Source organism: Ceratotherium simum, chromosome 30 (genome assembly GCF_057802395.1).
Source record: "Ceratotherium simum simum isolate JZ-2026a chromosome 30, ASM5780239v1, whole genome shotgun sequence".
Taxonomy (NCBI): Eukaryota; Metazoa; Chordata; class Mammalia; order Perissodactyla; family Rhinocerotidae; genus Ceratotherium; species Ceratotherium simum.
Window position 1 is genome coordinate 8010724 of NC_141929.1, and position 12109 is coordinate 8022832.

The 12109-nt window shown below is 56.3% G+C and overlaps 1 protein-coding gene across 1 annotated transcript in view; it reads right to left on the reverse strand.

The window, feature by feature from the left end:
* CMIP (c-Maf inducing protein) overlaps positions 1–12109 on the reverse strand; it is a 239097-nt gene that overhangs the window by 23385 nt on the left and 203603 nt on the right. The window contains exons 9-10 of the mRNA XM_087419884.1: positions 10865–10969; positions 4455–4808 (exon numbers count right to left, since the gene is read on the reverse strand). Of these exons, the coding sequence (XP_087276010.1) occupies positions 4455–4808; positions 10865–10969 (459 nt within the window). The remainder of the gene's footprint in view (positions 1–4454; positions 4809–10864; positions 10970–12109) is intronic.

Genomic DNA, 12109 nt, shown 5'->3' on the forward strand with positions numbered 1-12109 from the left:
CCCACTGGGAAGACAGTGGCCAGTGCAGGGTGAGGAACAGAGAATGCTGACCGGGGTCCAGTCCGTCCTCCCCCAAGCTGCATCAGACCCTGCAGCAATGCTCACGGACGCCACCATCACTTCCAACCTCCCTCTCTCTCTCTCCATCTGCTGGAGGCAACTTCAGCCATTCCTCGTAGGACAGGGTTTCCCAGCCCTGAACACCCCCCTTCCCTGCATTGAACTCCTGGTGTTTCTTCTCAGCGAGCTGCAGCATCTGTCTGGGGCAGTTCTTCACCGAACAGGACTGTCCTGGTCGATGCACGATGTTTCCCGTGTCCCCTTCTGGCACCTGCCTTCTACGTTCTAGTTACGCTTCCCAGCCATTAGGACAACCCCAAGTCAGTCTGCATTTTCCCTAAAGGCCCCTGGAGGTGGGGTGTCCTCCAGCTGACCTCCAGCCCATCAAGGCCTCTTTGAAAATCCAGGTGTTTCCAAAACTAACGTAGCCAGATGCGAGCTGATCAGAAAAGAGTAGATGTGCCCACCTCTCCTTCATAAGCTGCTTTTCTCTTCCTGGATAGAAGAGTGTCCCCTCGCCTGTGGTGGCACGAGTGCCAGCAGCTTCCCCTACATCATCCCACTGGGTGGGCAATGTCACTGCTTTTAGCATTTGGCGCTACTCAGATTCAGAGGGACTGAGAGCAGGGGATCAGCTGGGACCCCTGGCATTTCACGCAGAGCCTGGCCCAGCCTGGGTGTGCAGTAAACGTCTGATAACAGGATGCATGAACAGATGGATGAATAAGTGCGTGAACCACACACTGGTGCCCAGCAGGGCAAGAGCTGGACTGAAACCACCACAGACCCAAACCTGCTCTATCTGGCTCCTGAGTCCACGTTCTTCCCCTCGAACCACCAGCCTGCGCCCCACAGGGTGATGTTCTCAGCATCAACCTTCACCTTCCCTGTGTTGGGAATAGCTTTCCTTTTCTAGGGTGTCCAGGGAGTTTTTTGTGGCTTATATTACTTTTCAAAGCTGTCAAATTCTAATGATGAGCAGGCCTTCCTGTGGGAACATGACTGGTCAGGGGCTGTCCCTTTCAGGGCACCCGGCCGTGGGGTGGGCCGTGTTTCCTACTCTTGCTGGGACCAGCACCACCCGCTCTGGGGGACGGGGTTGCCCAAGCTGCGCCAGGCTCTAAGTGCGGCTTCCTTGGCCCCCTAATGCCCTCGTAAGACCCTCAATTCACATTAGATCCTCTGCTCGTTCATGGTTTACACATAACTCTCATTTGAAGAGCTATCTCATTGACAACAGCAGTCCACTGTTGTCAAGAACCAGTGCTGGGCCAGCACTGGAAAGGTCCTACATTCTCACAACTGCTCTCTGAGGAAGACACCCGTTTTACAGACAGGAAAACCAAGGCACTGAGAAGTCACGAATGCCACCCTTGGTTACGCAGATTAAGTCACGTGGCTGCATTTCCTCAATTCTCAGATTGCACGCTTCTTGCCATCTGAGTGCGTTTATTTCCTCTCAAAGTGCTGTTATTAAATCAATGATGCATCTTATTCTCAATGGTATCTTAAAACAGAGGAAAGAGTTGTAATCAGAAAGTGTGACTCCCATTTGCCCAGTGTCTACACCTGCAAGGTGTCTGCTCTGTGCTAGAGCCCAGAGCCAAGCCCTCCGTCTCACCCCAGCGCCTGGGGGCAGCTCTGACTCAGAGAGGACAGGAACGCACCCAAGGTCACACACTAATACTGGCATCTGTGGCCTTTGAACCAGCACTGTCTGGCTCGGAATCTGTGCTTCTTCCAACGGACCATACTTTGGGGCACTATGAGCTGCTGGGCCAACATGTCTGAGGCCCCCAGTGGGCCGGTGACCCACACAGGCAGCAGAGTTAGAGAAGGAAGTTGCTAGGAAAAGAAGTTATCAGGCCCAAATCATGTTCTGAGCTCCCTCAAGATAAAAGAGGCTTCCAGAAGTATAAATCCTGCTTCGTGGAGCCCTCGGGGCGGGCTGTGAGCTACTGCTCTGAGCAGCGGTCAGGAACGCCTCTGCTTCCCAGCGGGCAGCCCCTGCCCGGGCCCCTGACCCCCGCCCAGGCCCTGGCAGCTGGGTGATGCGGGCAGGCAGGAGATCAGGAAGAACAGAGTCCTCATTCATGAACGTGTTTATGAAGAAAGAAAAAAAACGTGTGTCAACTGCATGATGAAACGCAAACCCTTAGTGCTTCATGAGAAACACGGGTCAGGGCCAAGCCAGCAGAAGTCCTGGGAGTTCCAGGTGTTCGCAGAAAACAGCGCAGTCAGGGCCGCCTCTGGCCTGGCAGGCACTGCCTCAACCAGGGCAAGGAGGAGGCGGGGGCCAGGGCTGACCCATACCTTGGGGGGCCGACTGCCACTGCTGGGAGAAAGTAGGGACCCCCCTGCCTTGAGGAAACTGAGACATGTTCTCAGAGACGCTCTCTGAGCAGAATCTAGAATTTCCTTTGACTGGTAGGGGGCTGGGGGGAAGGCTGCTAAATGCGGTTGTGCCCTCAGCTGGCCTCTGCTGCAGAACCAGGGGCAAGGCTGGAACTGACCCCCGGGAGGCCTCACCCTCTCCCTGCTGGGGCCAAAGCAAGGGCCGAGGAAGGTGCCTGGGGCTGCTGCATCCAGAGTCTCCTTTCAAACCGCGAGAAGCCACTGTGTAACGGGTGTGTGAGGGGTGTGCATGTGTTCACCTTCATAGACACAACAGGCCTTGCTCTTAGAGCATGGGGGGGCCCCTAGACAGCCCCCAGCCCAATTCGCCATCCCGCCAGGCAGCCGGCAGTTCGCCTCTCCCCCTGCAGACCCTAAGGGCACTCTGGGAGCACCAAGCTCATGAGTGAGGCAGAACGGACGGAGCACAGCCTCAGAGATGCGCTGACACTGACGAGCACCCCAGGAGCCAGGCCTCCCCCCAGCTCCGGGGGCCCTGGTGCCCCGCCTTCAGATAGGCACCATGCATCAGTTAGACATGACCTGGCCGTCATACTTCCAGTCCCTCTGAAAAGCCCACCACCACCAGCGACTGCACTTGGCAATGCCCCCGTCTGGCCTCCGTCCTGAGAGCGGGGGCAGAGCTCTGTTCTGAAGGACGGGGCTCACGGGAGAAAGGGGGAGGCATCTGCTGGGTTCTCCAGACCAGGCCGGCCCAGGGAAGTGCAGAGCTCAGCGCAGGGCAGAAGGGAGCCGCCAGCGAGGTCCCAGGACCCAGGGCTCCAGGAACCAGAGCACGTGAATTACAGATGGTACAAGTGTAAACGGCGGAGCTGGAAAGACTCCTGGGGGTCAAAAATGAAGATGCTCCCATTCTAGAGTCACACAACCGAGGCTCAGGGAGCGGCAGGGACTGGCCTGAAGCGCCAGCCCAGAAGCGGCACCACCTAGAGCAGACCCGGTCTCATCTCCCGGCTTCTTCTGGAGTTTTCCTCACCAGCCAGGCCTGCAGAGCCAATCCTGCACACCACTCCCTCCCTGCCCATAGGAGAGCTCACGAGGAGGAGGCGGGGCCTGGGCCTCGGCACAGTCCCCGTGGGCCCTTTACAGAAGACTCCTACGCACATACACAACACAAATGCACACACACCACCACACAGACACCCAGGCACACGGGCCCAAACATGCACAGCCACACACGCACAAAATAAAACACACATCTGCATACAGACACCCACACCAAGCACACCCAGCATGCATGGATCACACAACACAAAAACACACTCACACACTGGCTCATGGGCATACTTGCACACATACGCAGAGAAACACGCAGACACTCCAACTCTTGTGCACAACGCTCATACCCATACACGTGCACTCTTAGCCACTCATGCACAAAAGCAGCACAAGTGCCCAGACACACCCACACTTGTGCACTTACACACACACACTCAGGCAACCACACGTGCTGTCAAGCCACACACACCCAAAGCCATTATACAAAGACACTCACAAACTCAGAATGAGCCCACACCCTGCACAACGTGCAGAGGGTCACACGCTCATAGACGCAATCAGGCACCTGTGTGCTCACGCGCACCCTGGCAGGTGTAGGCAGACAGTCACACACACATGCTCAAACTCATGCACACATGCATGCTTTTGCATATACCTACACGCGTGCCCAGACACTCAAGCATACATGTACACACACAGACCCACGTGTCCCACACATGTACATACACACTCATGCACTCAGCATATGTTCACAGACGTATACACCCAAAACATGTGCCCTCATACCCTGCATCTGCATTCTGTGTATTCACACTCATGCTTATGCACACCCACCTCAAGTGTGCACACTCACACACGTTCGCGCACACACACACACACACTCAGCATGCCTCGAACCAGTGAACATGGCCCCACCCAGCTGCAAAGCCAGGTCCCCTCCCCCACCCCGCTGGCGCCCGGCGCGCAGAGGGCACACTCACAGCAGCTTAAGGATTTCCACGTAGCAGCCGAGCGTGCGGTCGGCCTGGGGGCCCAGCTCGATGCTCATGGTGCTGCAGGCAGGGCTGACCATGAGGCAGTCGATGAGGTTGGGCTCGCTGTCGTTGCCCGCGCTGGCCGTCAGCGCCGGCTTGGCAGTGCTGGTGTGCTCCACCTCCACGTGGATCTCGCTGGAGGCCACGACCACCGACTTGAGCCGCGCCTCGGACAGCGTGGCTTCCTGAGACACCAGGTCCGGGCTGGGGTGCAGAAGGCGCAGAGGTAAGGTGGGCTTCCGGTCGCAGGGCTGCTGGCAGCCGTTCCGGATCTCCTTCAGGCTGGGGGAGTTGTCGCGGCTGGGGAGAGGCAGAAGAGGGCACGTGAGTAAAGGTGGCCGCACTCAGCCCCGAGGAGTCCTAAAAGCTGCAAGCCACCATCTAGCAGGTGCTTCCGACGCAACGGGCTCCACGGTGCTAACCGCCTCCCTGAACCCCACGGCAGTGCCAGGAGCCAGTGGTAGCACATCCCACCCCACAAGGGGGGAAACTGAGGCTTGGTCTGGATAAGTGGCTTCCCAAGGTCTCAAGATGGCATCCAAACCCAGGCTGCCTGTCGCTAAAGCACACGCTGTAGCCCGCATGCACAGTAGCGCTCTACACGCATTTGTTGAACGAATGAGTGAATGTTCACCTCTACAGGAACCTCCACCGGTGCCTTCCTCGGCCACCTTCCTGACACCCACGAGACCTATGAAGCGATTCTGCTTCTTATTGCTTCCTGTAGTCTAACCACCTCCCCCACGAACGCTGATGCCATCATGTCCTCCAGGACAAGGCCCATGCCCCACCTGTACTGCCCCCTCCCCAGCCAGGTGAGAACGCTCAGCGTCCACTCTACGTGAGAACCCACTTCAAGGGGATCCTAAACCCCGGGATTCTAGTCCCCTAGAGCCTCAGTCCCTCCTGTCCACAGCACCCCCAGTGTCTTCGCTAACCCTCAGTGACAGCCTCATCGCCAACAGCCTGGAGGAACTATGCTCGTGCAGGGCGTTAACAGGTGTTAACTGAGGAAAGGGCTCTACGGCATCACTGATGCCACATTTGTTTGGGAAATGCTGAGCCAAATATAATGAGATCAGGCCTCTTTACAGAAGGACTTGTCAGTGCCTTGAGGCTGGTTAAAGCACCTCCTCTCACTGAGGGCTTCCAAACTTCACAGGAGATGGGAGGCATATCATAATGAAGGTAAGTCCAGCAATGGTTTCCTTTGTTGGTACCCCAGGCCCTGCAGATCTGAAGAAAGACACTCCCAAAGGTCAAATGACCTACCCCTGATTACATGGCTCTACTCCCAGAGGTCACATGACCTACCCTTGCTCACAGGGCTCCTAAGTGGAGAGGGCTGGGATTTGAAACCACGTCTCTGACTGCAAAGCCCGGGCTCCTCATACCACGGTGGCTTCCAAGATCCCAGACAATCCCATACAGGTCTTCCTCCTCCAGGAAGTCTTCCCCGACTTCTTCCACCCACCGCCCTCTCCCCTCCTGCCCCTGAACCAGAGTTTTCCACCCCTGGCTGGATACCAGTGTCCCCTGGCACACTTCTAGACATCCTGAAGCCCAATTAGATAGGAGTCTCTGACGCGGGGTCTGGATACTAGTAACTTCTAGGGCCCGCTGTGGGCGCAGTCAAGACTGAGCTCAGGGCACAACAGCACGATCACAAAAGCTGCTGGTCCAGTCTCTCCCTAAATGTGCCACATGAGTGTGCCCTGTGCTTCCAAAGAGACGCATGTGCTCCTTATGCACAAGGACTGGGCCGAGTGCAGAACTTGGACCCAACACACATGGAGGGCCTGAATTTATCCAGCACGTGCCACGAGCCAGGCCTGAGCTGAGCCCACCAATGGTGTTTAATAAATACACTTTAAACTTCGCTGTGGAAAAACAAAGGCCATCGGCTGAAGTCCGAGAATTCTACGGTTGATGGAAAATTGTGTGTGGTCCGTGGGGGAGGGCGGTGTAACCACCTCCATGGGTTCAGAGCTAATTTGCTACCAAATGCTCAACACTCCATTTCCCTTTGTTTGCCTCTGCTGGGATTTAGGAGCGGATTTTCAAGGCTGTTTGGCTCAGATCGGGTGATTTTCCAGCGACTACGCTAACCTGGGTCAAGCTGTCTGTTCTTTCGCGTGTGAGTACATCCTGTACCCACTGAGAGCACTGAGGATGGGCCCGGGGGACATCACGGCGCTTTATCTTCCAGGGACTGACCAGCGGGTGGGATGGACCTGAGCCCAGGAAAGGTCACGGCAGCTTCACAGCCCGGGAGGTGATTTCCTGGACGGACTAACAGCATCATCTGAAACCCAGGCTATGGTGTGCTCCCAGGGGGCTGGCCGGTTCTGCTGGGAGTTGGGGCAGCCTGTGCAGAAGGCAGCAGGACCTGCCTCGCCCGCCCCACGCCTCCACCCTGGGCACCTGGCCGTAAATGCCGTCTCACGGTCCCCCCACGGTCACGCTTGCCCCCCAAGTCCATCCTCCATGCAGCAGCGGCTGGAGGGGAATTTGGAAACTGACATCTCAGCGAGTTCCTTCTCTACTTAAAATCCATCAGTGACTTCAGTGCTCAGAGTAAAAACTCCACAACTGAAACACAGGCACATCTGTGCCCCTCAAGGTGTGGTCCCTAAGCAGCAGTCTGGGCCTCGCTGGGAGTGTTAGACAGCAAGGGTCAGGCCCCGGCCCAGACCTGCTGCGCCCGCACTTTAACAGGACCCCCAGGAGCTGCTCGGCACGGGAGGCTTGAGAAGCTTGGCTGGACACACGCTCTCCATGGCCTGGCCAGCCCTCCTCTCCAATTGCGTCTTTTGCTTCTCAGTGTCCTTCATCTGCCCCCTGCAGTGGCCTTTTAGCGTGGGTCTGACCACCTGTGGAGTTTGCCAAGAATGCGGATTCCGGGCCCCCTGCCAAAATTGCTGTGCCCGGAATCTGCATTTTAAAGCAGCAGCCCAGGGGACTCTGCAGCAGGTGTTGAAGGACCATAACGGAAAAACGTGACAACAGCAGTTCCGTCTGCACAGCCAGGCCTTGCCCCCGCTGTTCTCTCCGTCTGGATCACCTTGTCCTGCCTCTCGCCTGGCTGACAGCCAGGAGGTCTCAACTTAAATGTCACCTCCCTGAAGGACCCCTCCTCACCTCCCCCTAGAGCAGGGGCTCTCAACTGTGGCCACACACTCAGCTTGCCTGGAGAGTTAAAAAAACCAATGCCAGGGCCATCCCAATTAAATCAAGACTGCAGAGGGCGGGGCCTTTTATTTCCTTCTGTAAGCCCTAACCAGCGGTGTGCTGGTAAATGTCTAACATCCAACTCTCCAGAAAAAAAGGAGCCCTGATTTGTAGTGTTGGCCAATTTCCTGGGTCTAAACACTCCCACCAGAACCGAAGTCGAGCCCCCGGTGTGCGATCACTGACTCTGGGATTGGGAAGGGGTGTGCTTCCAAATGCAGCGAACGCCCCAGGCTGCGGCCCCCGGGGATGACTTAAACACGGTGCAGGCGTCCCTGAAGCTCGGCGCAGAGCCACAGGACTTCTCAAACACCCCTGTAACGACCACCCACCGGACCAGGACTCCCCACCTCGGCACCGACATTTTGGGCCCATCAGACGTTCAGCTAATTCTCTGTGTGGCTGCCCTGCGCGTGGCAGCGGCTTCCACAGCAATCCTGGGCTCCAGCAGCGCCCCTCCTCCTGCCCAAGTTGGGGCACCCCAAAATGTCTCCAGATGTCACCAAATATCCCCTGGGGGCCAAAACTGCCCCCAGTTGAGAATCACTGACTGGATCAAGCTGTAAACATTTCCAGGAACCCAGAAGCTTCTCTCACGCCCTTCTGCCGAACTCCCCACCCCAAAGGTGGCCTACTCTGGCCTCTGTCGCCTCAGATTCACCCTGCGTGTTCTGAACTTCAAGGAAAAAGAATCACACAGTACGCGTCTCAGCAACGTTACGTTCGTGAGCTGCAGTCGCGGTTTGCCTGTTACACTGCACTTTCACCCTTGCTGCTGCGTGGTCTTCCTTTGTGTGAACAGACCACAGCCTACTGACCCACTCTACTGCTGCAGGGCACTGGGGTCGAGGCAGACTGTAGTCTGGGCTGTTACCGACGATGCTGCTATCAAGCTCCTCTGCAGCCGGGCTTGCGACTCCTGGCCGGAGACCTTGATAATGGCGCCTCCCTGAGCAAACCACACCACACCTGCTCGCTCGCTCCCACGCCTCCACCTGCTGCTACACCACTTGCTCTGGTTCACTGCTGTGCCTTCAGCACCTGGCACGCAACGGGCCCTCACTGTGGGAGCGCTGACTGGGTGAGAGGAGGACGGGGGCTGGCTGCTGCTGGCCCTGGTCTTCTATCTGTGCAACAGTGTGAGCAGTTCCTAATCCTGGTTCTTTCCACCTCTGCTCTTGTCCTGGGGGAGAGATTTCCAGCGTCCTTGTCCTGCTCCCTGCTCCCGAGTCAGGGAAACCTTGGCCTAGGGCACCCGGGAGGGCTTCGGAGACGCAGAGGGAAAACTCTGGGATCTGCCGTTTCCTGCTCCTCCCCTGGCCCCCACCCGAGTCCCAGCTCAGGCGTCCATGGAGTGGGCCCAGGGAGGCTGCAATGAGTCAGAGGCTTCAGGAGGAAAAGGAGCCTGAGGGTGTGTGGGGGGGACACGGCTCAGGCCTTTCCTGCTCCCTGGGGTGGCCTGAGTGTGAAATGCATGCAGATCAGCTCCAGAGCTAGCGTGCGCGAGGCCAAGGCAGGTGACCATCCGTGTACAAAGGGATGCTGGGATGGTCGTACAGGCTGTGCACTGCCCTCTCACCTTCCTCTTCCTTTTCTTCTCCTCCTTTCCTTTTAATATAACATGCTATAGGGCACAGAAAGGCACTTGGGAATGACCAGAATGACATCTTCATGCTCTGGCCCCGAGGGTACTATCGCCTCTTTCTAAACAGGGAAATGATTCAAGATTGGACATGATCCCCCCTGAATGTCAGGACCTGGGGCTGAGGACATTAAAAAATAGTAATTCTCCCTTCTCAAGCCCTGTCATAAGAAAATACTGTCTTATTAAGGTTCCTTTGCAGCCCCTTCCCCAAGAACTCAAAGTACAGTGTTTGTTTTAGGAGCCCCATTTGCACAGGTTTTCAGTGACTCAGAATGCTCCACTGCCTTTTCTTTGAGGAAGGACTGAAATACAATCCTGCTATGCCTCAGCTCTAGCAGTGCCTAGACACGTTTTGGTCCCCCTGGAATTGTGCAGTGTGCCACTTGAACAACTGGACAGGATGGCTGCAGCAGATGCCATCTGGGCCCTGCATATCATATCCTCTCCAGTGACCCCAGAGGTCACCGTAGAAAGTTCTACACAAACTAATGGCATCCACGTCACTCTGCATCCCAGGGGCAATCCTCAATCAGGGAGGGATGGGAGCTGGTGAGTAACTACCCCAGCGTCATGGTCCCTCAGGGGAATGACTCTTTCACAGTCTCCCGGGAGGCCCCAGTGGAGAATGCACAGGTGCCCACAGTCGTGGCCTGCTTATTAACAGGCTCTATTGGCTGTCCTCCCTTCCCGGGCTCCCTTCCAGTGCTGCCTGGGGTCACTTTCCTAATAAGCTGTTTGTGCCCAACGCAGTGGCCCTGCCACGCCCTCTTCCAGCCACTCTCCACCACACTGCCCCATTTTATTGTTTTCACACATTTCTCACATCTGACACGACCCTGCGTATTCACTGGTCCATCATCTCCTTGCTGCAGCAGAGCTCCAAGGCGGAAGGGAACCTGTGGACTTGTTTACCCCCTGGCACCCAGCGCCACGCCCGGTGCATAGCAGGCACTCCAGAAACATGTAAGACCGAGGCGAATAAGCTTCTCTGCTTACAGATGAGGTGAAAGGGAGTAGACCTTATTGCGACCCCCTAGTGCACACCCATGCACACTTTCGCACCTACATGTGCACACATTTACACGCATGCACACTCACACATATTCATAAACATGTGCATACATGCCCACACACTCTCACACACATACCTACACGCCCCAATGAATGTGCCAGGTGGTGAGAAATCTTCAGAATAAAACACTTGCTCCTGAAGCCAAGTCAACACAACGGGCTTGCAGCGGCCAGTGTTGATTCCTGGTATTTGCTTTTCCAGTAATATCCCTGGGTCTGGGTCCCGGAACCAATGAGCACATGGGATTTGGCACACACACTGGAGGCAGCGTGGTGACAGCCACTCCACCTCCCTGGCCTGGTCAGATGTGTACCAGCCACCATCCTTAGTGACTTGGCCCCTCCCTGTCCCCCCCTGGGGTGGTAGAGGGGCCCCACCCAGGCCCTCCCAGTGTCGGCGGCGACTGACCTGTTGATGAACTCTTCATAGCAGGAGTAGATGGCGGCCAGGCACACGGCCACCAGGTTGGGCAGGACCCGGGGGTGGGGGCAGTGCCCCGTGGGGCCGTGCATGCTGGAAAAGAGCAGAGGGCAGGGTGAGGAGGCGGCTGCAGGAGCGACGTCCACGGCAGGGAGGCAGGGGGAGGCCGGGGCTCTGGTCAGGCAGAGCCAAGCGGGTAGGTCGGGTCCCAGCTCTGCAGGTACAGGCAGCAGAGAGCCAAGCTCCAGGCTGTGGGATCCAGACAGGGGTAGGGTGCCTGGGTTCAAGGCCAGGTGAGCGGCCTTGGCAAGCTACTTCAGCTCTCCACTCTCAGTTTCCTTAGCTCTAAAATGGGGACAACAGCCCCCTCCTCAATGAGTTACAGTAAAGACCCCTTTTCTAACTTATGGGAAGACTTCGCACTTGGTGGTCATATGTCCTGGGATAGACACTTTTATGCCTGGTGGTTCTGGAATAATTATTGACAACACCTCATTTTGCTCTCAGAAGCGGCCTGCCTTGGAAGAAAAATTATGGTCACCCTGGCCTAGCATGGGGTCTGGGACACAGTTGTTAGGTCCTCCACAAATGCCAAGTATCGTTATTTATCATGGCTATGTCTGTGCCTCAGTTTTCTACCTGTAAAATGGGGCTAATACCCCTAGCCCTGGGGCTGTTTGGGGCCTGGGGATAACACCTGTTACGTTCCTGGAAAACTGTTATGGCCACAGGGACAAAGAGAGGCCGGGCCTGAAACCTTTCAGGAACCTTCACTGGGGGATTTAAAAGGACCTTGAGGCACCAAGGCTCCCGCAGGAGGACACATCACTTGGGGTTGGAAATGCTTTGTGATGCCACGTGAGTGTATTTGGAACTGGCTCAAATAGCCTCTTCTGATTTTCTTAAGAAACGAGAAGAGTCGTGAGGACGACTGCTAACACTCCCGCCACGCTTACGCGTGGTTCTTAGTGTCTCCCGTATCAGCTCACTGAACCCTCACGTTAACTGATCGAATGGAAACTACGGTTCTCACTTTACAGATGAGGAAACTGAGGCACAGGGAGAAAATTAAAAATCAAAGCAAAAGCAAAAAACCCCCCAAACACCAGAAGGGAGTAAGAACCAGAATATTTGGCTTCCTCCTGGCCAAGTTTGGGAGGTGGCTCTTCAAGTCCCTGAAGATGACTCTCCGGGGCCACCAGGAGAGCATTTACTACACACCCGGCACCCACA